The 25,383-nt window shown below is 50.5% G+C and overlaps 10 protein-coding genes across 10 annotated transcripts; 4 read left to right on the top strand and 6 right to left on the bottom strand.

The window, feature by feature from the left end:
- Positions 1-207: 207 nt before the first annotated feature.
- N7446_009828 (uncharacterized protein) lies at positions 208-1,035 on the bottom strand (the record flags this gene model as incomplete). Its single annotated transcript, XM_058518573.1, has 1 exon — positions 208-1,035. One exon carries the CDS (start codon positions 1,033-1,035, stop codon positions 208-210), a length of 828 nt encoding a protein of 275 aa, XP_058369361.1.
- Positions 1,036-1,887: 852 nt separating this feature from the next.
- On the bottom strand, positions 1,888-2,681 carry N7446_009827 (40S ribosomal protein uS15; the record flags this gene model as incomplete). The annotated part of the gene is made up of 4 exons (XM_058518572.1): positions 1,888-2,061; positions 2,133-2,179; positions 2,389-2,421; positions 2,480-2,681. 4 exons carry the CDS (start codon positions 2,679-2,681, stop codon positions 1,888-1,890), a joined length of 456 nt encoding a protein of 151 aa, XP_058369360.1.
- A 684-nt stretch (positions 2,682-3,365) lies between these two features.
- On the bottom strand, positions 3,366-4,738 carry N7446_009826 (8-oxoguanine glycosylase OGG1; the record flags this gene model as incomplete). Its single annotated transcript, XM_058518571.1, has 3 exons — positions 3,366-3,787; positions 3,858-4,597; positions 4,644-4,738. The coding sequence occupies 3 exons, from the start codon at positions 4,736-4,738 to the stop codon at positions 3,366-3,368; spliced, it is 1,257 nt and encodes a 418-aa protein (XP_058369359.1).
- Positions 4,739-4,914: 176 nt separating this feature from the next.
- Positions 4,915-6,781, top strand: N7446_009825 (splicing factor u2af large subunit; the record flags this gene model as incomplete). The annotated part of the gene is made up of 5 exons (XM_058518570.1): positions 4,915-4,942; positions 4,997-5,022; positions 5,075-5,621; positions 5,668-6,248; positions 6,299-6,781. 5 exons carry the CDS (start codon positions 4,915-4,917, stop codon positions 6,779-6,781), a joined length of 1,665 nt encoding a protein of 554 aa, XP_058369358.1.
- Positions 6,782-7,351: 570 nt separating this feature from the next.
- Positions 7,352-9,561, bottom strand: N7446_009824 (Zn(II)2Cys6 transcription factor domain-containing protein; the record flags this gene model as incomplete). The annotated part of the gene is made up of 7 exons (XM_058518569.1): positions 7,352-8,226; positions 8,279-8,588; positions 8,642-9,069; positions 9,169-9,318; positions 9,406-9,420; positions 9,475-9,488; positions 9,542-9,561. The coding sequence occupies 7 exons, from the start codon at positions 9,559-9,561 to the stop codon at positions 7,352-7,354; spliced, it is 1,812 nt and encodes a 603-aa protein (XP_058369357.1).
- Positions 9,562-10,661: 1,100 nt separating this feature from the next.
- On the top strand, positions 10,662-11,904 carry N7446_009823 (uncharacterized protein; the record flags this gene model as incomplete). Its single annotated transcript, XM_058518568.1, has 3 exons — positions 10,662-10,979; positions 11,052-11,432; positions 11,533-11,904. The coding sequence occupies 3 exons, from the start codon at positions 10,662-10,664 to the stop codon at positions 11,902-11,904; spliced, it is 1,071 nt and encodes a 356-aa protein (XP_058369356.1).
- Positions 11,905-12,108: 204 nt separating this feature from the next.
- Positions 12,109-14,030, bottom strand: aspB (septin AspB; the record flags this gene model as incomplete). The annotated part of the gene is made up of 3 exons (XM_058518567.1): positions 12,109-13,144; positions 13,196-13,641; positions 13,721-14,030. 3 exons carry the CDS (start codon positions 14,028-14,030, stop codon positions 12,506-12,508), a joined length of 1,395 nt encoding a protein of 464 aa, XP_058369355.1. The 3' UTR covers positions 12,109-12,505.
- Positions 14,031-14,618: 588 nt separating this feature from the next.
- On the bottom strand, positions 14,619-16,877 carry N7446_009821 (FACT complex subunit POB3). Its single transcript, XM_058518566.1, has 6 exons — positions 16,747-16,877; positions 16,470-16,692; positions 15,660-16,414; positions 15,247-15,612; positions 15,127-15,199; positions 14,619-15,076 (listed from the first exon to the last, which is right to left on the bottom strand). Coding segments are annotated over exons 1-6 (1,677 nt in total). The 5' UTR covers positions 16,749-16,877; the 3' UTR covers positions 14,619-14,818.
- Positions 16,878-18,454: 1,577 nt separating this feature from the next.
- On the top strand, positions 18,455-22,048 carry N7446_009820 (uncharacterized protein; the record flags this gene model as incomplete). The annotated part of the gene is made up of 1 exon (XM_058518565.1): positions 18,455-22,048. The coding sequence occupies one exon, from the start codon at positions 18,455-18,457 to the stop codon at positions 22,046-22,048; it is 3,594 nt and encodes a 1,197-aa protein (XP_058369353.1).
- Positions 22,049-22,615: 567 nt separating this feature from the next.
- Positions 22,616-25,140, top strand: N7446_009819 (uncharacterized protein; the record flags this gene model as incomplete). Its single annotated transcript, XM_058518564.1, has 6 exons — positions 22,616-22,635; positions 22,682-22,710; positions 22,780-22,989; positions 23,057-23,567; positions 23,621-24,267; positions 24,317-25,140. 6 exons carry the CDS (start codon positions 22,616-22,618, stop codon positions 25,138-25,140), a joined length of 2,241 nt encoding a protein of 746 aa, XP_058369352.1.
- Between the last annotated feature and the right edge of the window lie 243 nt (positions 25,141-25,383).

The raw sequence follows: 25,383 nt of genomic DNA, 5'->3' as shown, positions 1-25,383 counted from the left end.
TCAAAACAGGAAGTCACTATCCTAGGTCAACGACACACTCATCACGGGGCTCGCATTAGTAAGGTCTGCCTGAGACGAATTTGTTGGGGCTATACAAGAGTAGAAACCGGGAAGAAGACATTCCTAATAAGGCGCCTAAGAAGACGCTTGGAAAGACGAATAGAAACACACTTAATAGTATTTTCATCAAGCTAAATCAGGTACATCTCATATCATGGCGATTAAGCACACCCCCAACATCAAAAAGATGAGAATGAAACATATAACAATGATTTCACACCGAGACTTGTCCGTGAGAACTGCCTTGTAGCCGATGAGCATCCTTCCGCCCTTCAGACTGAATATCAGGTGGTATATTGGTTGCCGGGTCAACTCAGACGGGCTTCTCTCGTCGCCACACATCCCAACGGGAGGCAGTCCCCAAATCGAAGCTCGACAGAGCGCATCATAGTAGGAAGTAGACAGATTGAGATCAAAATCCGAATAAACAACCTCCTTCTGAGCTTCGGTAAGGTCTGTAATAGATGATACGCGAGCTTTGCAACATTCACATTCATCAGTACAGTGCCCAACCCCAAGCTTGCGTCCCTCGGGGATCTTGCGATTGACACAACATCCGCAGCTGAAACCACAGCACCCTCCCCTTGCAGCACAGCACTCGATAATATTACGATGCAGGTACCATTGAGAGTGTGATCGCCAAAACTCGAATGCTCTGCGTACTGGACCGGAGCAATCATATCGATGCTTCCACCATTCGCGTTCAAGGAGCCAATATCTCTTGTTCAGAACCTGGAGCTGAATCTGGACGGCTTCCTCTCGTGTTTGATTTCCTTTGTCTTCCTTTTTGGTCTCTTCATGTGAAGGCTTCCAGTTTTGCAAAGACAGCTCTCTTTGAACTACCTCCCGGAGTTCTAGCTCTGTTCGGAGAAGCGGGAGTAGGGGTGATTCCATCTCCGCATCCGATTTCGACCAGCGATACTTCTGGAGCTCAGTGTATAAGCCCTTCCGCTCCAGTCTGCTCTCACATACCATGATTGCAGCACGTCGAGATTTTGAGGCGTGGTGGGTTATGTGACAAGTTTCCTGGTAGAACACAGAGTGAGTCTCTTTATCCAGACACCTGTAGCAGGGACCGACAAGGCTTACTGGTTCAAGTCTATGTTGGCGTTAAATCCCAAGGACTTGGAGTTGGTGACATGAGAAGGGAGGATTTGACTTACCCTTTTAAGGTTAATATGTCAACGGCTCATGCTGATGCAATCTCCACTCCATATATGAGAGTTAAACGTTCAAGAGATGTTAGGTCACGATTTGCAAGCCCAGATAAAGATGCTGGGGGTGACCTTGGGTCCTAATATGTTCGTGTTATTGGATAATCCAGCTTCTTGTCAAGTCACAAATGATTAAATTCGAGTATTACATAGAAATATACAAAGACATGAGATGGGCATCACAGTAATATGTTCGAGTAGCAACAAAAATACAAATATATTCTTTACTTAATGATAATACTCCTTATATACACCGCCAGATGTGAAGGTCGACCAATTGTGGCTAGATGGTGAGTGTTGAAACATCAAAGTCCAGCAAGCCCTAAAAAGAACCAAAGTCATCCAAGGGATGCCAAGAGAACGCAGACTGGCTGTAGTTTATTGCCTAGGGGTGCAAATGATGATTGATTCTAAAAGCAAATAGATATCAAATGTTTATGCTCATACGGAAAAATCTACAACTACTCAAAAATCTAGAGCATTCATGAACAAGGGTATCAAATAATAATCGTAATCCTTTTTTTGTATCTAGTAGAAGATAAACCCCCAGATACGACGATCACGACGATCCGATGGGTTCCCTCCGTCAACCACACATCCTCCCAAAATTCGCTTATGCGACGAGGGTGGAAGCGGTGGCGCTCTCGTAGCGCCAGGTGGGGGGCAGGACACCGACGGTCTTGTAGTAACGGGACAGACGGTGGATACGGGACTCGATCAGAATGAGGCGGAACTTGGAGTCCTTGTCCTTGCGGTTGCGCTCGAGGTGCTTGCGGACAGCGACGGCCTGAAGAGTGAGCGGTTAGCATGCTCTGCATGAAATTGGATAAAAAGATGGGCGGAGAAAAAGATTTTTACCTTCTTGATCAGGAAGTAGAGGTCCTCGGGGAGTTCGGGAGCGAGGCCTGTATTCCAATCTCTCTGTCAGTCAAGATGTTCTGAACCAAGCAGAGGCTTAATTGCTGGTGCATTTCTGCGACCAGTGTCGGGGAGAGAGTCGAGCATTGCGCTTCGAAAGTGGCATTTCGTGGAATCACCCAGAAAAGTTTTCTTAACACAAATATTCGCTCTCTTCACCCGACGGAAGTGATTATGCGGGCGGAGGGAATCGTACCGCTGGACTTCAAGATACGGAGGATCTTGTTACCTATCGCGAAATGTTAGCAAACGCCTTCCTTCACTGGAAATTTTCCGGAATTCCATACCAGTCACAAACTTGACCTGGGCAACACCGTGGGAGTCACGGAGGACAACACCGATCTGGGAGGGGGTGGCACCCTTCTTGGCCAGCTTGCAGATGTGGTCCACGACCTGGTCGGGGGTGGTCTTGAGCCACGCGGGGGGAGTGCGGGAGTAGGGGATGGCGGAGGAGGCAATGCCCTTGCCCTTGCTGTGAAGACGACCCATTTTGGTTGGTGATGTGTCCGGCGGAGGAAATCTGGTCGGTTGTCGGCGTGGATGAAGAGATCGAAATCCGAGGAGAAGGTGTGGGCGGGAAGACGGCCTGTGTGGGGTCACGTGCCTCGCTTATTTCCTCCTGCGGGAAAACTTCATCTCTTCGCTCTTCTAATTTTCTTGCAACTTCAACTCCCAGCAATTTTGTTTCTGCGTTTGAGTTGTCTGGAATTGATGTTTTCCATGTCAACTTGAGTTATATCTCACAATTTTCATGTCGACTAACCCCCTATTCGCCAATTATCGCCAATATCAGGTCAGTTTCCACTTTTTTTCCCGTCAGCCAACCCATTTTTTATGATGATACAACGCATTTGTTTATACTTTATTTTCTGGTACCTCTTATGTCAGAGTTGGTGTTTTCGGACGCCTTCTCGATGATCTAACTGGACTTCTGATCAATCTCTTTCCTCAAAACTTTTGTCATTGAGTTGCTTGACCGTTGTACTAATTACGGTTATAGGCTTTGATCAATATAGCATTTTAACTACTGAATGAAGAAATATCTATCCTTTTTGAATCATCGTTCCATTGTACAGTCATGTCTTGAAATTTCAGGCATGGTATATAAGTTTATCGCTTCATAGTGTACAAATATGTCCATGTGGCAAAACTGAACCTTTGTCACTGGCAAGCTCAGCGCCGTAACCGTTTGGATATCCTTCGAGTCTCTGTCGTATGAGCAGCATGGATTATACCGTCTGATTCCTTGCGCTTTTTGCCCTTGGGTGTCTTGACGGCTACATCTATATCCTCGACCTTGACCTTACCGTCCACGTCTTCCTCTTCTGGCATTTTCAAAGCGATGGCAGTTGTGACGTCCGTCTCAATCTTGACCTCGGACTTTGTCTCTTCCACCTTCACATCGACCTTCTTTGTAGCGGCAAGTTTATCTGCAAATGTCCTCAAGTCTGCCGTGAAGAGCACACTATGGGCCCATCCAGCCTCCTTACCCCAGAGCTTGCGGAAGTGATTTGCAACAGCATCGTAAGTAGTCTTGTTCAAGGTCTTGCTGGAGCTTTTGCCGAACCGGTAGTCTCGCTGTGCGATTTGCCACACTGTCGCAAGTCAGAAAGAAACCATACGGAGGATTGAGATCACTTACCATGAGTATCAACCGGCACAGACTCCCCCATCCAAGACCCATCAGACTTACACAGTCTGCCACTTTAGGTCCCACTCCCTTGAGCTCTAGGAGCTTCTCATGAGCTTCACGGTATCCATCTCGCCCCTCTGGTTTCATTTCGTTGCTGGGTTTGGGTTCCACGCCGAATGCCGGGCACTCAGGGTTGCTAAGACGATCCAGCCAACCTTTCTCCCGCATCTCAGCTATTGTCTGAGCAGTTTCATAGATGTATTTAGCCCGATAGCCAAATCCTAGCTTTCGGAGCTCGCTTTCCGTATTTGGGCCGGTTAAGCGTTCGGGCTTTGGGAAGTCGAAGTAAGTGCGGCCGTCAATTTCCGCCACGCTTTGTCCATATATCGTGCATAGCTTTTCCACCATTTGGGATATGCGAGCGATGTTATTGTTGCTGCTGCAGATGAATGAGACCAATGCCTCCCAGGCATCTTGGCGCAAGATTCGAATTCCGGTGAACTGCGAGGCCTTCTTCTTGAAATTTGGGTCGTTCAATGACCATTGGGAGTAGAGATCGGTCAAACTGGGCGTTAGGTTGAAATAATGGTTGATAATGCGCACAAGCGGGTCTTCGACATCGTTGTGGGAGGAATGTTGCAAGGCGGCATGGATGTGAAGATGGGGAGGAGGAGTTGAGCGATAGTACAGGTATTCAGAATCCTGTTTTAGTGAAAGAAAGCGCCCATAGAGGACACATCGCCATTCTTCGTTGTCGGGGAGGTGCTGCCATCTAAAAGGGTCAGTTGAGTCTCGGATATAAACGATTGTCAACAAACCTAAAGGATTGGCCGCATCGTAGAGTTGTGTTGATACAGAGCTCACTCAAACTCAAAGGCAGCTTGCGCCACTCAGTCAGACTTGTCGGATGCATCTTTCCGATCTCAAAGAAACTCTGTGTTTCTAGATTCGCCAAATAGGATAAGTTCGTTTCTGCCCGTTGAGGATGTCTTCCCAGCGGGCGGTGACGATCCGACCGCCTGCAGCTCCGGGACAGTGAGTTTTCCCCTTCGCAGTCGACAGAGCTCCATTTCCGCAACACAGCTCAACATGAACGGCGATACCTATTCTTCCAGAGGTGAGACGCATCCATATACCCACAATTGAATACTTTCTAACATACTTCCTATAGACTCTGGACGCTCGCGCGATTATTATGTAAGTGCTAACCTGTCTTTGGTCGCAACCACGGCGATTAACCCAATTCTAGCGCGACGAGCGACGAGATCGAGACAGAGGGGACCGCGCCGAACGAGGTGACCGTGCTGATCGCGGCGAAAGAAGACGGTCACGATCTCCTCACCACGGCTCCCGTGGCGATTCTCGTCGCGAGCGCGAGCCTAACTCCTACTCAACCAGCCGCGACTACCGTGCTCGCGAGCGCGAAGACCGCTACTCTGGCCGACGTGACGACAGAGAATGGGACCGTGGTGACCGTACTGAGCGAGGTGAACGGGGCGAACGTGGAGGTGACCGGGGTGATCGCCGTCGCCGGGACTTTGACGACAGACCCCGTCGGGACTTGTTTGACGACCGACGAGGCGGTGGCCGAGGTGGTGACCGTGGAGATCGAGGAGATCGCGGAGACCGTGAAAGAAGAGAGCGAAAGAGAAGCGCCACACCCCCGCGGCGAAAGGAGCCTACTCCCGACTTGACAGATGTGCCTTCTGTGCTGGTCCGGCAACGTCGTTTGACTCAATGGGATATCAAGCCTCCTGGATATGAAAATGTCACGGCCGAGCAAGCAAAGATCTCAGGTATGTGTCTACGCTTCCGTTCCATGAGTTTGACTAACAGTTGTAGGAATGTTCCCTCTTCCCGGAGCTCCTCGCCAGCAGCCCATGGACCCCAGCCGCATGAAGGACTTCTTGAACCCTCCCACTGGCGAAAGCGAAAACGCTGCCCTTAAGCCTTCCAACTCCCGCCAGTCTAAGCGTCTTTTCGTGTACAATCTCCCACCCAATGCCTCGGGCGAGAGCATCATTTCCTTCTTCAATCTCCAGTTGAATGGTCTCAATGTGATCTCAAACGTCGATCCCTGTATCTCAGCCCAGGTTTCCGAGGACAAGTCATTTGCTCTCTTGGAGTTCAAGGACCCCAATGATGCCACGGTTGCATTGGCTTTCGATGGAATTACCATGGCGGACAGCGGCGATAAGGGACTTGATGTGAAGCGGCCAAAGGATTACATTGTTCCTGCCGGCGCAGAACAGCCCTACCAGGAGGGTGTGCTGTTGAACGAAGTGCCTGATTCACCCAACAAAATTTGCGTTTCTAATATCCCGGCCTACATCCCCGAGGAGCCCGTCACAATGCTGCTCAAGTCATTTGGCGAACTCAAGTCATTCGTCCTTGTCAAGGATGCCTCCACCGAGGAGTCTCGGGTAAGTTCTGAGCTCTTCCCAGTCCTACATGTCAATACTAACCTTTTTAGGGCATTGCATTCTGTGAATATGTCGATCCAGCTGCTACCCCCATCGCCGTGGAAGGATTGAACGGCATGGAACTGGGTGACCGCCACCTTAAGGTCGTCCGCGCCAGTATCGGAACCACCCAGGCCGCCGGCCTGGACATGGGCGTCAACGCCATGCAGATGTTCGCCAAGACCACATCCCAAGACCTCGAGACCACCCGCGTCCTGCAACTCCTCAATATGGTCACACTCGACGAGCTGCTCAACGACGAGGACTACGAAGAAATCCGCGAAGACGTAGGCGAAGAATGCAGCAAGTTCGGACAGATCCTCGCCCTCAAGGTCCCCCGCCGCGGACACGGCGCCGGAAAGATCTACATCAAGTTCGACAAAGCCGAGTCGGCTACCAACGCCCTCAAGGCTCTGGCCGGACGGAAGTTTTCAGACCGTACGGTCGTTGCCTCGTACTTTAGCGAGGAGAACTTTGATACCGAGGCCTGGTAAATTAGGACCACTGTGCTTTTTATCTTATTTCCTTTGATGCAGGCGTGTTTTCTTTCTGGGGGCCAGTCGCTTTAGGAGCAGGGTGGATCTCACATGTGTACCATATCAAAATGCTCACATCATACTCGGGTCAATGAAACGGTAGCTCTTCTGAGTGCCTATTGAACATGATTTTTTAAGTAAATTGTAATCTCGTTAGTTTCATAGATATCCGTAAATATAGTGAGTTGGAAAGTTCGACTCTCACTACTATATCTTCATACTAGAACATAACCAGTCAAGCTGAACACAATAGCTTTCAGTCAACAGAGTACTAGGAAGCCCAAAGCCCGCTTTCGCGGGAAAGCATGGTCTCTCGAAATGGCAATCCCTCCCGTTGGTTAGCGTCGCCGCGACTTACCCACTCGCAAGTCCTAAACTCCAAGCTATCATAGCTATTCACCCACCAGCATCCCCCATGCACGCCTCTATAATATGACATAGTCCTAGCCATCTAACCTTCAATTTACTCCGCACTAGAGATCATCCACAACGCGGGGAAGGCGGAGAAGAAACAACACATTCACTCATTCATAGATCAACAACCATCCCCGAATCTCCGTCCCCCTTCCACCCCCAAGCCAACCTCAATTGCTCCCGCATACTAGTAGTAGGATACCCATACTGATCCTCAAGCATAACAAGAACACCAAGCAACGCCACCTGCTCCTCCCTCGCCGAAAACCGATCCCCACACATGCCAATAGCAACACTAGCAGTAACAAGCCCAGGCGGACTATGCAAATTCGACAACGCAATCCCACAAAGCCGAAGAACAATCGCGCGAATCTCCTCGTCAACCGACCTCATTGCTGTTCGCTGGCCTGGTCCGAGCCGTGGTAGCCGTGGATTGTACACTGCTAGCAGGATGCGTGCTAGTTCTAGGTGTTGCAGCCCGGCTACGTGGCAGTTGTTTAGGTACCAGAGTTCGGGGAAGATTTTGCCGTTTGCTGGGTCTGGGGCGCGTGTGTAGATGGGTTTGAAGGATTCTGGGCCGAGGGTGTTCCAGAAGGTTGAGAATGCGACTAGGGTGTCGTACTGAGCGAGGCGGGTTTCTGTTTCTGTTGTTGAGAGGCGGCGGTGGTAGTGGGAGGTTGTGTTTGGGGAGTTGGGTTCTTCTTCTTCGGAGCCGAAGCAGAATTGGAGGACGTCTGCACAGTGGATTACTAGTCTGTCGGCCCAGACGTAGTCGTCTGCTGGTTCGAAGCTGCGGTATGGTTCGCAGGGCCCTAGTGGGAGACGGAAGGCGCGTTGTTTTGAGAAGGCTGTTATTATTTCTTGTCGGAGGGCGATCCAGTAGGCTGCGTGGCGGAGGCCGGTTCCTGATACCGCTGGGATTGCTTGGGCGTCGAGGAAGATTTGGATCCCGCGGAGAGCTGATTCGTAGTCTTCGCCCATTGAGGGAACTGCATTTGTTAGCTTTGTTTCGGGGTCATGGGGGAATATTTGGTGGCTGACTGTCAACTTCTTCGTAGAATCGTAAGATCACTGCTGCTGCAAGGAGGTTCTCATCTTGAGCTTCCCGTGAGTGGTCGGATAGAGAGACGAAATGTGAAATGCATCGGTTGTGATACTCAATGGCTGTGGCCGGAGTCAGGTTGGGAAGAGGTTTGCCTCCGTATACAACTTGATTGCCGACATAGTACTTCTTGATTCGGCTCAGGTGTCTTGCTGAGACTGTACAGATTGCGTTGAGCAACGGTGGACAAGTGCGTGCTCGCATTGGAACAGTACATGCAAAATGTCTTTGTCCATCGCATATGTCAAACTATATAATCAGTCAGTCGACAATTAGACTATGTTTTAAGCACATTTGCTCACCCAATGCCCGAGTTGAACCACGAAATACCGCATCAGGCATGCCTCATGCTCGTCGAAATAGAGCTGCGGTATCTCTGCGGGAATCATATCCATTGAGCCGATTGATGCATGACTGTGATGGCTGCTGTGAGACAAGTGAGGGGATGTGGATGAGATAGAAGAATTATTTGGGGGCGAATGGTGCAGGTTGTATGACGAATAAGTCGTAAGAATATCATTCTGCTGTTGAGGAATGAAGTGCTCGGATGAATGCGACTCCACTGCATCACTTAGAATAGGCGGCTCTGTGACAAGAGTCTCCGTCGCAACTGGCTGCTCAGTTGCAGAAGACTGACTTCGGCGTCGTTTTACTGTGCACGGCGACACCTCACCTAAGTCGAGATAACCCCGTGCAATTTCGGCTGTTTCATCGACATACTTGTCATCGACTGTGTCTCATCAGTAATGGAACTACAAAGACAGCATGCCATGACGCAGTGTATCATAGGAGACCATGTTCATAACAGAAGACAATATCACAAACTTACCTTGAGCAATAGGCACCCAGACCTGATCATCGGCAAAGTCGGCATCATATCGGGCACTAGAGCCATGACGAAAGCCGGACGGCATAGACTGCCAGACGCACGACGAGCCCGAACGCTCACAACGCCGACATACCGGCTTTGTGCCGTCACCTGTAACGTACCGAGTGGTCAATAAGAGTCTCGGGATTGAACCCGGCATACATCATACGTGCATGGGGACAGTAATCGGAGACTTACACTTGACATGTCGGTCTGCGAAGAAGTGATTAGTCAATATAGATGCATGTCAGGGAGCAGGAGGCTTACGACGGCATTCCTGGCTGTTTGAGCACACTGTTAGTGATAGAAGTTGTGGAGATTCAAGGGTCCTCACCAGGGAACTGCCTTACGCATCGTATGATTTTTGAAGTGGGAGAGAAAGCAGGTTGAGAGATGTGGACAGTTCAAGGCAATTCTCGGCGCCACCAACCCCGGACCGTCAAGTGCGGGGAAAGCCGGGGTTACTCCGCCTTCTACTCTTCCATGCTGGTTTCTTGCCTTTCTGACTTCACTTCATAACATATTCATTCAAAATCTGTTAAATTGATAGTTGGATGTGACAGTTGAAACTGATGCGTAGTCGCATAGCTACGAATCATGTTAAATCGGCGTCATGTTGATCTCTTGAACAAGACCCTCGAGGCGTCGGCAACTATAACTCCACAACAGCATTGATGGCATAATGAGAATTGTATACCTATTGAATCCTTGGATATCGTTTGAATATGACACCGGCATCCATACTGTATTTGCCTCTTCGGACGATCGCATTGTTCTCGTGTGGAGCTGGGGGTATCGATATGATGCTCTGGGTTTCTATCTCGTGGAAGCTCAGGTCATTGAACCGATTTCCTTGACTGAGGACTGAATATCAGTGTTCTGCTCGACATGTTCTCAAGCATGATTTCCGGGTGGAATATGCTCGGTCATTGAAGGTGGAGCAGCAATTCTGGGAGTGTCGCAGGGAACAAGTGTATAACTATATACAAGTGGGCACAAGTGTTTGCATTTAGGGCCCGGATTTTAGAGCAGACCAAATCAGATCAAATACTGAAGAACAGACCGATACAATGGAATTCGAATTCCATGGATTTCCTTGGCATATGCAAAGATGATAATTACCTGTTCAGGCAACACTCGCGTATTGGCCAAACCAAGCAGTGGTCAAATACAGTATGTTTGCTCCATAATAAACTGGCAATTGAACATGCCAAAAACAGTCAAACGCCGGAAATGCGGGGGAAATGTGGAGACCCAAAGACTGAAGTAAGCGTCGCCGAAGAACTACCAATTCCGGTGTGATCGACAGCTGCAGGGCTTGTGCAGCTCGAGCTCAGAAATTAATAGAGGGGTCCAGCTATAAAGACAGCCACCAAATCCCCAAGTCTCAATTGCTCTCTACTTCCGTTATCCGCTACCCTCTGTCTCCATCTCCATCCACATCCTCACACAAAATGTCCGAAAAGCTCCAAGTAGCAGTCGCAGGCATTGGCCGCATGGGCATGCGCCATGCCCGCCACTTCGCAACCCTCACACCCCGTGCCGAACTCATCGCCGTCTGCTCGCCCGTGCAGGCCGAGCTAGACGCCGCAAAGAAGGAGTTCGGTGTACGCACATACCTCTCCTTCGACGACATGCTGGCCAAGGAGAAGACCCTCCAGGCCGTCGTCGTCGCATCCGCCACAACCGTGCATGCCGAGCAGGCTATCAAGGCCATTGAGGCTGGAAAGCATGTTCTCTGTGAGAAGCCGTTGAGTACCAGTCCCGAGGTGGTAAGTATACATCATATACTATCTTACATATCTACAGTGAACCAGAAGAAGCTAACAGAATGTCATAATCAGTCCCAATCCGTAGTCGACGCCTACCGCAAATCCCAAAAGAACCACCCAACCCAAAAAGTAATCTGCGGCTTCTCCCGCCGCTTCGACGCCTCCTACCGCGACGCCTACAGGCGCATGGCCAACGGCGACATCGGCACACCATCCGTCTTCCGCTCGCAGACCTGCGACAAGCTCGATCCCAGCGGCTTCTTCGTGGCGTATGCCGAGTTCTCCGGAGGTATCTTTGTCGACTGCTCGATTCACGATATCGACCTTGCGCTTTGGTTCTTTGGCGAGGACAGTCGTGTCAAGTCTGTGACGGCTGTTGGAATCACGGCTGTGCAGCCTGATTTGCGGAAGCACAATGACCGTGATAATGCGGTTGGTATTATTGAGTTTTATGTATGTCCATCCTCTCCTCCCATCCCCGTCCTCCCCTCTCCTCACCTCTCATTCTCTATATCTACATCTATATCTATTCGATGCTAACCTCGAGAAAAAGGGCGGCAAAATCGCCCAACTATACTGCTCACGTATGATGGCAGCCGGACAGATGGACTGCACAGAAGTATTCGGCACAAACGGACAGATCGCCGTGAACACACAGCCGCAATCCAACCTGGTGAACCTATTCGAGTCGACCGGAGTGCGCCGCGAGATCCCGCCTGATTACTATGGCCGATTCCGCGAGGCGTTTGTCACTGAGGCGAATGAGTTTACTGCTGCTTGTCTTGATAACCTGCCTGCGCCTATGTCGCTTGAGGGGGCTGTTGCTGCTGTGCGGATCGGGTGTGCGTTGCAGGAGAGTTTGATTTCCGGAAAAAAGATTGAGTTTGATGAGAGTGGGAAGAGGGTTGAGGTTTCTAAGCTTTGATTTAGATCTGTTAGTATTGGTTTAGATTTCTTAGCTATAGGTGAATATAGATTGGTTTGATTTACTTCTTGGTTTTGTATGCTGATGATATTGAGTAGCTGTAGTGTCTGCTTGACTAGTTATTTTGGGGTGTGAACTCAACAGCCAGCCAACGCTGGAGGCATATGCGACGTATGACCTATTACGCTGTTTACATCTACATGATTCAAAGATTAAGCTGAAGCGCTGAATTGACTAACACACGGACAAGCGGCGAACAACCAAATGTCCCAAAAGGTAAGGAAAAGTAACGAAATGAGCGGGTAATAGGGCACACGGAAAAGCGGCAAGACAAGATATGGCGTAGCAAAAAGTACATCACAAGAAGTGAAAAGGTCCCAGGCCGACCCTCGCAGGGTCGAATTATCAATCAATCAGAAAAAAACCATTCTTTTCGGTGCGTGGGCCCATCCAGTGAGAAAGCAGTTGCGTTAGTGGATAAGGGAGTGTGATGGACAAGTAAGGAAAAATAAAAGGGAATGAGTGGGGGTCTCTGTGTGCGTGGAATATAGGCCAGACAGATACAAAGACACAGGCAGCGTGGGAGTAATAGGCATGGACATTAGCGAAGAGAGAAGCCCTTGCGTTTGCCTCCCTTCTCTTCGATGGGGCGTCCGCTTTCGAGGCGATTCTTTTTCTCCTCGAGTTCTCCGCGCTGGCGATCTAACTGATCCTTCATCTCGCGATGTCGGGCGTAGAGTTCGTCTTCGCTCTGTTTGAGCTTGCTCTCTTTTTCGGCGACCTTCTGCTGGAAGACCATCTTCATTTCGGCTTCCATCTTGGCCAGCTTCTGCTCGTGGAGGGCGCGCTCCTCCTCCTGCTTCACGGCAGGGTTGACCTCCTTGAAAACGCTAGGGTCCTGAGCAACACCCATCTGGGTGAGCTTGTCGGAACGGTAGTTCTCGTACAGGAAGTTGTTGGTGTGCTCCTTGAGCTCCTCCATGTGGGTGCGGATCAGCATCTGGCGCAGCTTGACAAAGTCGCAGTGCTCCTCATTGTCGACTTCGATGATACCCCAGGGGTAGCTACGGCCACGGACGCGGCGACCGTCAGCAGTAGTAACCTCAGAGTTGGCACCGACGACGGCGAAGGGAACCTTGGACATGATCTCCTGGTTCTCGGCAATGGTCTCCTCATCGTCGAGCTCGTAGCGGGGACCCTCGAAAATCTGGATGGAGTGTTGTTCGATATCGGCAAGAATCTAGAAGAATTAGCCTCGACAATATCAATCGACTTGGTATCCACAACATACACGCTGCTTGAAAGCGGCAACCTCCTCGTCGGTCAAGGTATCAGCCTTGGCAATGACGGGAATCAGGTTAACCTTGGTGTGGAGACGGCGCATAACCTCAATGTCCAGGGGCTTCAGGGAGTGGCCCGTAGGCTGAATGAAGTAGACACAGGCGTGGATGCGGTTGTCGACAATGTTGCTGCGGTTGACCTTGTTCTCAGCCTCGAGGTAGGTATCGTAGCGCTGCTCGATGTTCTCGACAATTGGGCGCCACGAGTCATCGTTGTTGACAAAGTCACCGAATCCGGGGGTATCGATCACGCTCAGGCGGAGGCGGACACCGTTCTCCTCAATGTCGGCGCTGGTCGACTGGATCGACACGGTCTTGGGGATGATATCGGCGTTGGGGCCAGTGCGCTCCTTAGGGGGTAGAGGGAGGTGTTGAACAGGGTGTTCACGAGGGTGGACTTTCCGAGACCGGATTCACCTGGTTGTTTGTGAGCATGGGATGGTTCGGTTGATCGATCGTATGATTCCCCCACTTACCAACAACCATCACATTGAAGTTGAAGCCCTTGCGAACACTCTTGCGGTGCCACTGGTTGGGCAGGTTGGCAAAACCGACGTAGCCAGTAAGCTTGCGGCGAACAACGTTCTTCATGTCGGTGGCAGCCTGGGCCACAGCCTTGGGGTCGCGGGAGGTGACGGTCTGGGCATTGCCGGAGCCCATTGGGTTGCTGCGCTCGACGAAAGGCGAATCCATGCTGTTGCTGGGGGTGGGCGAGTCCCGGGACGCGACCGGAGACGCGACGGGGGAACCGTTCGCAACCGGCGAAGCTTGAGAACCTATCAGCATATTGTCTGGAGGGAGCCTGTTCGGGATGGATTGTTTCTCCCGATCACGGCTCCAGCGGTAGGATATCTTACACATTGCGAGAATCTGGGGTATTAAGGAAACCGGAAACTGCGTATTAAAATCCCCTGACTGATGTCAGTCTTGAATCGTCCAATCGTCCAGTGGGGTCGAAATGTCGCGATAGGAGAAAAAAAATCGGGGAGAATGGGAGGATTCCAGGGGGAGCGTACCTGAAATCAAAAAAGGGGGAAACAAATCAGTTAAGCGAAGGACCAAAGAAGCTCAAGAATTCAAGCGAAGGACAAAAGAGAATGAGAAGAGCAGGTTGGAGGAAGAGTGACTAGGGAAAGAAAGGGGGGAGATGAGAGGTCGGGCCCAGCTATTCTGCAGTTGGTTTGGATCCGCGTCTCCCACCCCGTTATACATGTACAGTAAGTTACTTAGAGTAGACTGGTCTCAAATGGATTATTTTAATAGCCTTGCTTTATTTATTGTCTATTGGGTTGTTGTTAACATCTAGGACACGCTACACCGTCAATTCCTCGGCATGGGGACTACAGCATGCAGGAAGCAGAAATAGGCACAGTACCTGTAGTTGCATGTCCAATTGATTTCCTAGTCGTGTAGAGTACATATAGTATCCATGTGACTGAGTTGCCAGATAGCAGTTTCTCCTGAGATCAGGGGTTGAGATTGCTCCACTATTCACGTGAGATCCACCTAATCTTATACTTCCGATTTTAAGAAAAACAAAACAATTTGGATATTTTGATGCTATACACCTTCACCTACTTCTCAGTCTTGCTCTTCTTCGCTGGTCGCTGGTCTTCACCATCCGATGCATCTCCCATTTCGGCATCACTGCCACCGCTGCTCTCGTGGTCCGAGTCAAACTCTTCGGCAACATCAGAGTCAGAAGAAGCGTCGAAGTCCTCGTCGACTGACTCCTCGTCTTCATCTGCAGATCCACGGTCAGGACGGGCCTCATCATCACTGGAGCCCATCATTTCATCGTTGTCAAGAGCCGCAGCAATAAGTCCAGAAGCCTAGATGTATAATTAGCACGGGTCATAAGACGGGAAGGGACAAAACGTACCTCCTCGGCCATTTCGTTCTTAATGCGAATGTTCTTGGCTTTGAAGAAGTCCTCAAGCGATTTTTGCTCCTCGCTGGGAAAGTTAGCACATTGCTCGTGAGAATGATCTGCAGTACGTACCGGTTGATGTTGCTAAACTGATGCTCGCCCAAACCACCCTTCAGGCTGACTGTGATATCAAAGGTGCGGCTGGCGGAGACAGCTCCTCCGACACGAGACATCGTGACAATGGCGATGTTCTCCATTTGAATATAAGTCGCGGGCTTGGGGACGAACATGAGGCTCTTGTCCAAGAAGTACAGAAGACCTTCGTTGGCCTTAATTGAGCACTTGACACCATGGTGACCGTGGTGGCTGACAAAGTCCTTGGAGGGCATGATGACCTTCTTTCCGGACAGGCCGCGGAAGATCTTGGTCACGACCTGGTGAATGGGCTCTTCGTAGTGGGCCTGCAACTTGTCCTTGTACTGGTTTTGCATCAGGTCCCTATAGACCGGTTAGCGTATGTAACACAAACTGAGCAGGATACTGACTCTGTCATATTAAGTTCAAGGCTGATCTCCTCATCCAGCTTCAGCTGCATGACCAGGAATGGATAACGAGTCTGACCCTGGCGCAGAGGAGGATCAAGGCCGAGCACAATGAGTGTGTGGGTATCATCGTTCTTGGGGAGGAGGAAGAACTTCTTAATGGCCGAGTATTGAATCTTGTAGTCGTATGTCTTGCCGCGTAGCCGGAAGGACGATTCGTACATGTCGATATCGAAACGACCTCTGGGGGTGAGGTGCAGAACATCCAGGAAGGTAGCAAAGGTATCTCCCGCGACGTCACCAATCTCAGCCTTGTCCATAAGAGTCTCGTAGAAGAGGTTGGCAGCGTTCTGCTCCTCGACATCTTCGTCGTTCTCTTCTTCTTCGCCCTCGGCGCCCTCGGTCTTCTCTTTCTTCACAGCCGTTCCGGGAATGTAGAACCGCATCTCAACCAACTCATCAGGACCCGCAGCGGCCTTGCGGCCCCGGTTCTTTGTGCTTCCAGGCTTCTCGGCAGCATCAGCTCCTTCACCCGCACCAAGCGCAAATTCAATGGCGACCTCATTTCTTCCGGCCAAGTTGGTGTTTGAGATTTCGGAGTAGGGGACTTCGAAGGCGGGTCGGTTTTGCACGTTAAAGGCAAGCTCTGCTTTTGTGAACTCCGCTTTACCCCAGTTCCATCCTCGGATTGCGTGCTCGCGAGTCTCCACGTTGATACCATACCAGACCTTGAAGGCCTTGCTTACACGGTCAAAGTCCTTTCGGGCAGTCAGTCGCCTAGTCAATGGACCCCAAATGATCAGTGGGACATACCTCTTGGTCGAAACCATCTAGCTGGATGACTCCTGATGACCGCGATAGGATCTTCAGCTCGAAACCTTTCGCCGCGCGACTCCAGTGAGCTGCGCCAATGTTGTTGCTGTCGAGAGTGAAAGTATCACCCCCGCCGGAAGGACGCCAACCCAGACCACTGTCGGCAAGCTTGCATTTTCCAGGCAGCTTGGAAAGGTCAAGGTAGATGTTATCGAAGCTCTCCCTGTGGAATGGTCAGTGTCTGCCAAGAAGCAAGACTCCTGCGCAAGGATCTTACATGATGGAGGTTGCGGGGTTCGTGAAGTCGCGTCAGTCGAATTAATAAAATGCAGCTATTATGGGTAAAATAGTCAGGAAATGCGATGAAAATGGGTGGTGGAGGATGAGAGAGAGCTGGGTTGAAAGCTTTAAGATTTCAGTTTCTGGAGTTCGCGTTGCGGCGCGCCGTAGGGAGGCGAGCCACTTCAGGCCAGAAAGGGTTTAGCGTTTCAGCCTGAGGCAACAAAATGTATATCCTCCTTGAAGCTATGTTTTATCTCATTGTTGTGAGGGAAAAGTGAATACTAAGCTGTTATTCATCTTGGAACTTACCGTATATTTTAGCAAGAGATCTCATTTGAATATCGACATCTTTGGGGTTTGGTGTGATCATCATGTCGACTAAAAATATATACGAACAGTAGGCAATCAAGATTCCAAAAGACAATCCCTAATACTTTGAAACCCGACCATGGTTAAAGGCCCAGCGATAGCTGTCCACAGACGAACTACTATCATCTGACCGATCAAGTACCTTGCCAATGCTCAGATCATGCATTTCAGTGTTGCTGCTGCTGACACAGCTTTCTCGACAAAACAAGAAATCCTCTGGTTCTTACGTTGGACCTCGGGGATCAGAATGGACTAACAAAAATGTTGCTACCTAGATGCTTGTGCATATGCATATAGCATAAATCCAGCCAGTCATGAGCATATATAACTCGGGAATTGGAACTGTACGGTGAGACGGTAAGTTATATGTGAAAGGATAAGCCACAATCTAGCCTGCATGTGGATTTTGAACAGACCAATCAAGAACCATGTCCCAGAAGAGTGCGTGTGTATTGCGCAAACTGAACAAGATCGTGGGACTCAGTTCTATATTAAGCGAAACGAACCTGGGGCTGGATCAAGTTAGGTCAAGTCTGAGACAGATCCACATGATGTGTTAGCGCAACGTTTGGGGTGGCGATGGTTTAATAGATCTGATACTGTAGATGTACAGTATATGTACAGGAGATGTCAATAATATGCTACACGTATGATAACATAACTTAGCATAGATGATCAAGGCTGGGATAGCATGACTTCACAGGGGAGAATGGCAGTGTTGATACCACGTCATTACCGGCAAATTAGTACTGTATTGTAGATCCTCATTCTACTCCGTGTCCCCTGTCCTGGTAGGATTGAGATTGGGTGAAATAGCAATTGGCAGTGTTAAATACAAGTTTGTTTCTCAGTTTCTGTTTCCCCTCAACTCATATCAACAGTTCTATACTTGAACACAACAATTCCAAGGTTGATAACGGTGGACTGATAGAGCATCGCCCACGGTTCAGAGGTCTCCACCCACGGTAGACAAACAATACGCAACGCTGATTGGCTACAGCGCGTACACTAGCGTGGGTTGAGCCGGGAATCCCGTAAAATTGGTAAGTTTGAGTAAGTTTGGGTAATTGAAGTGTTTCATTTCACAAAAACACGCCCCCCTGGGTCTCTTCTTCTCTTCACCTCTAGTCATTCGTTGATTCCCTCGGGCAGAGAGACTTCGGTCTCAATACATTCCTTTACATTCCTTTGGATCTTTTCTATGCCACATTCTTTACATTCCTTTCTTTCCACGCGTTGCGGCCTGACGGCCCTGGATTCTTAATCCCTGCCCTTCCCACACTCGCTTCAACTATTTCAACTAGACTACACTTCTGCCCGTCGTCGCTCTCACAATGAGGTTCTCTTCATTGTTTGGGCCGGCGACTGGCTTGCTTTTTGCGGGCTTACCAACCCTCTTCGCCCTGTCATTCGAGTCGGTATCTGTTCCAGAACTAGACCTAACCTCGCTGGGACGGGTGTCAATCACCGGTGATTTCGACGGCGTCTCGCTCTACCAGTACAAGGAACAGTCCGAATCAATCCCTCGAAATGGCTCGCAATCCCTTCTGACTCCGTTACCGAACGGCATCCTCACAAACCTCGAATCATCCGATGCGCATATCTTGGCCATGTGCCCCTTTACACAAAAAGATGGAACTTTTGCGGGTATTTTCGTCGGTGGTAACTTCACCAGCTTGGGCGGAGTTGAGTCGCCCGGTGCTGCGCTTTTCAATCCCAATACCAGCAAGATCACTGCGCTGCCAGGCCTTTCGGGCTCGGTACAGGCCGTGACTTGTGATCAGAGCACCAATCGCGTTTACGTCGGAGGAAACTTTACATACGAAAATACAACAAACGCTGTTGCTTGGGCACCTGGCGACGGCTGGAAGGATCTATCGTTCAATGGTCTGAATGGGCCAGTCAGGTCGATCTTGAAGGCGGATAACGGTCACATCATCTTCGGAGGATCGTTTGATTCCCTCGGCAACAGTACCAGCTCATCAAACGAACGGCAAATTCTCAACCTGCAAAATGCGACCATCACCTCCGACACAGATTCATCCTTGAGTGGCTACTCCGATCCCCGCAATATCATCTGTTCGACAAGTGGAAAGGCTGCCAAGGGCAGCACCTATCTGCTTCACGACTATGCACCTGGATTCTGGAGAGCAGACCTTGGATTTGACTTTTTCCCAACCAAAATTCGCCTATACAACACTCATCTGGATGGACGTGGTACTAAGGACTTCTTGCTCCGAGCGCTCCCCGACAATGGTATCATGAACCTGACTTACACCGACGAGTCAGGCAACAAGGCCAGTTGTGACTCTTCCTGCCCGCTTTCCAGCAGCACTACCGAGAAGTACCGTGAATTCACCATGGTGAACCCTGTTGGTATGCGGGGCCTCCAGATCGAAATCTTGGATTGGTATGGACAGGGAGCCGGTCTGAACGGCATTGAAGTCTTCCAGGATCAGATCCTGACATATGCCGTTGACCAATACAACGAACCGACCTGCGCAGGCATCGAATACCCAGCCAAGTCGACACGTACAGGTTCATGGAATGTCGAATCTGGGTATGTGTCCGCGAAGGTAACCGACTCTGATGCCTCCTCCACTACTGTCACATTCCAGCCTGATATCAAAAAATCCGGCAACTACACCATTAAGGTCTACACGCCCGGTTGTACCCAGGACGACAGCTGCAGCTCCAGAGGAATTGTCAATGTTACGGCCACTCTTTCAAGCGGCTCTGATTCCGACCAACCTGGTCCTGCCTACTTCTATCAGACCAACAACGACGACAAGTATGACACATTCTACACTGGTTACGTCGACGCAAGCAGCGACTCTTTCCGACCAGAAGTCACCATCAAGGCCAAGGATGGTCAAGGAGATATCACCATTGTGGCATCGCGCGTCCGCTTCGAGTTATTGTCAAGCACCGGTGGTCTCAATGGGCTGTACGACTATGACCCGACCTCCAAGACAGATACCACCGATCTCACGAAGTCAGACATCAACAAGGCGGGTACCTCCCTTGATCATGATGCCTTGGTATCATGTATTGAGGAGTATGACGGTGTGACCTACATTGCCGGCAATTTCTCTGACAGCAACATCCACCACATTGCGTCCATTACAGATGGAAATGTCACAGCAATGTCTGGCTCTGGCTTGAACTCCCCAGTGCTGGCAATGGCTACTCTTGATAAGACTCTGTATGTCGGAGGCCGCTTCACTGATACCTCGGATGGGGGAGAAGACGGCCTCGAGCACGTAGCATCTTACTCTTTCTCCTCCAAGAAGTGGTCCGCCCTGGGTGCCGGTTTGAACGGTCCTGTTACCTCAATTTGGCCCGTTGAACTGAACGCATCAAGTTCGATCAATGAGACTATTGTCGCTGTGAGCGGTGACTTTGACCAAATCATTGCTTCAAATGGAAACCCCGCGGTCTTCGTGGCTGGTTTCGCCATCTGGGTCCCCTCCAAAAAGGACTGGCTCCAGAACCTCAATGTCACCCAGATGCAGTTCGGTGGTCAATTGTCGGCCTTTGCTTCGCACAACGACACGCTCATTCTGGCTGGCAGCCTCTCTACCGACGGTACCACTGCTGGTAGTGCAGTGTCGCTCCTGGAGTCCGATGGCGCCCAACTCATCCCTCTTTCAATGAAGATTGACCATCGAATCTCGAGTACCGGTCTATACTTCGGTGCATATGATACCGGTGATGACCGCAACCTCACCATCTACGGTGGACATTTCAGCGCTACTGGTAGCAATGGATCGACCATTCAGAACGTTGCCATCCTGAACGGTACCGATGAGACCATCTCAGGCCTACCGTCAGGTATCGACAGTAACTCAACGATCGCTTCCATGCTCGTGTACAACAACACCCTCTATGCAGGCGGAAACTTGACCGGCAAAATTGGCGACGAGACCTTGAGTGGATTTGTGATCTATGACCTCAGCGATAACAAATTTGCATCGAGACAATCCTCCGTGGAAGGCTCGAATGTTACGGTCAACTCCATCGTCAACCGACCCAGCTCATCTGAAGTCTGGATTGGAGGCAAATTCGAACAGGTCGGGACATTCCCTTGCCCCTCTGTCTGTTACTTCGATTCGACCAGCGGCGAATGGGGCCGACCGGGTGTGTCTCTCGATGGCACCGTGACGGAACTCCAATGGGCAAGCAAAACCAAGCTCATGGCCGTGGGTGACCTCCTGGTGGAAGGCAACAAAACCTCAATTGCTACTTACGACACCAAGGCCCAAGCATGGACCTCTTTAACTGGTGCATCTCAGTCCGACCTCCCTGGAAACATCACTGCGTTCACCCCCGCCAGTGAAGACCTCTCGAAGTTCTGGGTCGGAGGTACTGCCAGCAACGGTTCAGCCTTCTTCTTGAGCTATGATGGTTCTAAATTCCACTCTCCTGGTGATCTTTTCTCCCAGGGCTCGGTCATCCGTGGTCTGGAGTTGCTCCCTGTCACCAAGGATCATTCAGAGGCCTCTTTATTGAACAACTACCAGACGCTGCTGATTATGGGCTCCCTTGTGATCCCAGACTTTGGAAATGCATCCGCAGCACTCTACAATGGAACCGCTATCACGCCCTTCATCCTTTCCTCGAAGTCTGATGGGCAGTCTGGTAGCATGTCAAGGTTCATCTCCGAGAATAAGAACACCTACGCCAGTAACACGAAGCACCACTCCAATGGTATCGCCGTCCTGGTGGCCTTCTGCTGCGCCCTTGGCTGCGTCTTCCTCATCGTCCTGGCCGGTGTCATCCTGAACAAGGTGCAGCGCCGCCGTCAGGGCTACGCAGCTGCTCCTCAAACCTTTGGTACCGACCGACCATCCGATATGCAGCGTCTTCCCCCAGAGTATCTCTTCAACTCGCTGCGACAGCCCAACCCCAGCGCCCCAGTCCTTTAATGCCCCTTCCCCAAAAACACTTACACCTCTGATCGTTTTCAAGGTTGGCGTTTTTGTTTTGTTTTTATCGAAAGCAACGTTGCTATACCCAGCTCTCATTAATGTTTTATTTCCGTTCGCCTGTGTTCTCGCGCCGGCAATCACGCGATCTCATCTTCTTTTTATTTTCTGGCACATGTGGCCGATACAGTCTCTGACAGTTCCCTTGTGAATATGCGTCTGATTTGATGTACCATATGCCGATTTTTTGTCACCTGGATGTATGTCGCAAGGGACATTGGAGAGGCATGTAGATAGCCACGCTTGCGTGGACAATGACACGATTAATACAATAAATACCCTTTTGTCGAGAAATTCTTCAGAGATCCTTCATAGTGAACTACAATGTACAACAATAGAATCGGACATTTCTCCGTGTAAATCCGCAAATCCTTTTGAGGCCTCAGGAACAATTCTGTGGGGGCCGTCCCCAGGTCACCTGCCCTCCCCCCGCAAGTCGATCTCCAGGTTTTTGTTTCCCCCATCTTCCCTTCGAATGTTGCTCCGTCGCATTCATACCATTTCGGTATGAGATCAAGAACTGGATGGTAAGTTCGAGTCAAAACGTACAGTACTCAATACTAACGAATACAGCTTAACGTGTCGAACTCGGAAGCTGAAATGTGAGACCCATCACTTTTGCGCCCCAATATCCCATGTTTCCCTTTGAACCCCGACTAAATCATCGCTAGGCGACGAGCAAAAGCCCGAATGTTCCCAGTGTCGCAAGGGCGGCCGAGAATGTCGCCCGAGCGAGGGTGTCGTCTTCCGCCACCAGCAGAACGCGTCGATGAACCGGAGTTCTGATCAATCACCAGAAGGTCGCGGTAGTTTGAACGGGTTCTATTCGTATAAGAACACGTTTGACAAAGATAGTGTGTGGCTGGATGTTCCAAAACATGGTAAGAAACTAGGAGACCGATTGCTTTGGACAAGTTCTGGATGAGTGCTCATCTTATACCCTTGCAGTCATCTTTGTCGATAACTCCGATCCATACGCCGACGACCTCGAAGCCTCGCTGGGTGGTCCCGGTAGCTCAGCCCTGACACACTCACCAAACCACAGATGGGGAAGTAGTGGCTCCCGAACAAGCGATGCGGAGACACAAAGATTGGAAGCCTTGTCGGCGGTCGCATCACACGATCGTTTCCCATATTCTCCTTTAGAACACTCCGTCTCGGATAGTGCCTCCTATAACTCTCCTCACGGCGGCCGGAGCATCCTTATGCCCCCGGCTTCTCCTGCCATGTCGCTGTCGTCCACCAGCAACAATACCAATATCAACTTCCTCCTCAACCCTTCCCATTCGATGTCGCCACCCATCGATCCAAGCATTCAGCTCTCTGATAGGAGTACGATACTGCCGTCGCGGCCGGCACTCTCACAGAGAAGCATATCTCATGCTCCAGATGATAATGCAGAAACAGATTTCGAGACTGCGTTCCTCCTTCGACATTATTCCGAAGGCCCAGGCTTATGGTAAGTCTCTCTTCTTTCAGCTTGGATGAATAAAGAGTAACAAAGATCCGCAGGATGGACCTATTCGATCTAGGAACATATTTTGCATCATACGTCCCAGTCCGAGCAAGATCCAACCCGCTCTTAAAGTTCGCAGCATGCGCATACTCAGCCAAGCAACTCGGCCGTGTAAAAGGTGCAAAAGCCCCGATGGGTGGTGTATGTACCCAGCAAGCCGCCATGGAACTGTGGCCTGATAAAGACCCCGATTTTGCGTGGTATGGGGCAAAATATTATGAAAAAGCAATCCAGCTGTTGATGAAGGAGCTGCAACCTGATGAAGGCCTCCCTCCACTGAGTACACCGGAGGCGTTCGGTCAATGGCAGGCTTCGGAGTTGTGTCGTGATACCGATAATCCGCGTAAACGCCGGAGAAGGGTTTCTGATAGTCGGCTTTCGCATGGTGTTCATTCGGATGAGGTGCTTGCTGCGACGGCCATTTTGTCAGTGTATGAGTTCCTCGATGCAGCGGGACCTGCTTGGAATCGGCATCTGAGTGGTGTGAAATCGCTGCTTGATATCGCTGAGGTGGGCATGATGCCGCTTGAGCAACGTCCGTCGCCTGGCGATGGCTCGTATCAAACGCCTAAGAAGTCAGGGCTTTCTAAAGCACGACGGGCGACGTTTTGGAATTTCGCCAGACAGGACTATCTGGCAGCCTGTGAGTGATTATCTCGACAAATTGTATTCAACCCCACTGACAGACGCAGTCATCAATGAATGCCACACGAGGCTGAACACAGACGACACAGTCCTTTGGACAGAAGCAGGTCTGCTCCTCGATAATATGGGCTTCCTCCGCCCAAGCAACACAGGCGCAGCAGGGTACCCAGAAGGCGAAGACATGATGAAAGAAGACCTAATAAGCAACGGCCTAGTCTGGATCCTATCCAAAATCGTCAATTTCATAAGCTCAGGCGACAACATGCACCTAACAGACAACCGCACCGTCCCCGGCCCACTAGGAGTGACCCAACAAGTCCTCCTAGAACGCTGGTACCGCCTCGAATCCGAACTCGACGCCTGGTACAACGGCGTCCCAGAAACATTCAAGCCCTGCGCGCGAATCGACTCCTCCCGCCTCACACACCACCGCCGGCCTGCCGAAAACGAAGATATCTCCACCCTCCAAGAAATTTGGTTCAGTTTACCTATGTGCGCTTCCACCATGCAGCATTATCACATGGCGCGCATCTTGCTGCTCATTAATAAACCGCACGAGTCAACTAGTCGCCGCAGCACGATCACTCTGCGTCTTCAATCGTACCGCTCTATCGAGGCGGAGATTGCCTTCCATAGTCGCGAGATTGTTGGTATTGGACTTTCGCGTCCGGATGGCAGTGTGCGGATTAATTCGCTCCAGCCGCTTTTTGTTAGTGGGCAGTGTTTGACTGATCCGCGTGAACGTCGGACCACTGTTCGTTTGCTTAGGAGTATTGAGACTGATTTGGGCTGGGCCACTGAGTATCGTGTTCAGCAGTTGTTGAAGGAGTGGGGGTGGGATGAGAGTTCGATTCGGTCGCCTGATTCCTGAGAAGAGTCTTGGTCTTGGGAAGACTAGCTTTGAAGTCCACTCTGATCAGTTTGCTGCGTTGCGGTTCTTCGTGCGACAGCACAAGGTTCGACGATATGAGACGAAGTGGACGGCTTCCTTATAGATACCCGAACCTCAGCCCTCTCCACCAGCCACGCCGGGAAGTGGCTCAATATGGGGAACAAAACATCGCAGCCATGTGTATATGGCCAGCGACATGAGTGATGAACCACGACAAATGTT

Source organism: Penicillium canescens (assembly GCF_028828765.1).
Source record: "Penicillium canescens strain IBT 15451 chromosome Unknown utg000006l_segment0_segment0, whole genome shotgun sequence".
In the NCBI taxonomy this organism is placed as follows: Eukaryota; Fungi; Ascomycota; class Eurotiomycetes; order Eurotiales; family Aspergillaceae; genus Penicillium; species Penicillium canescens.
This window is presented reverse-complemented; position numbering and strand designations above follow the sequence as displayed.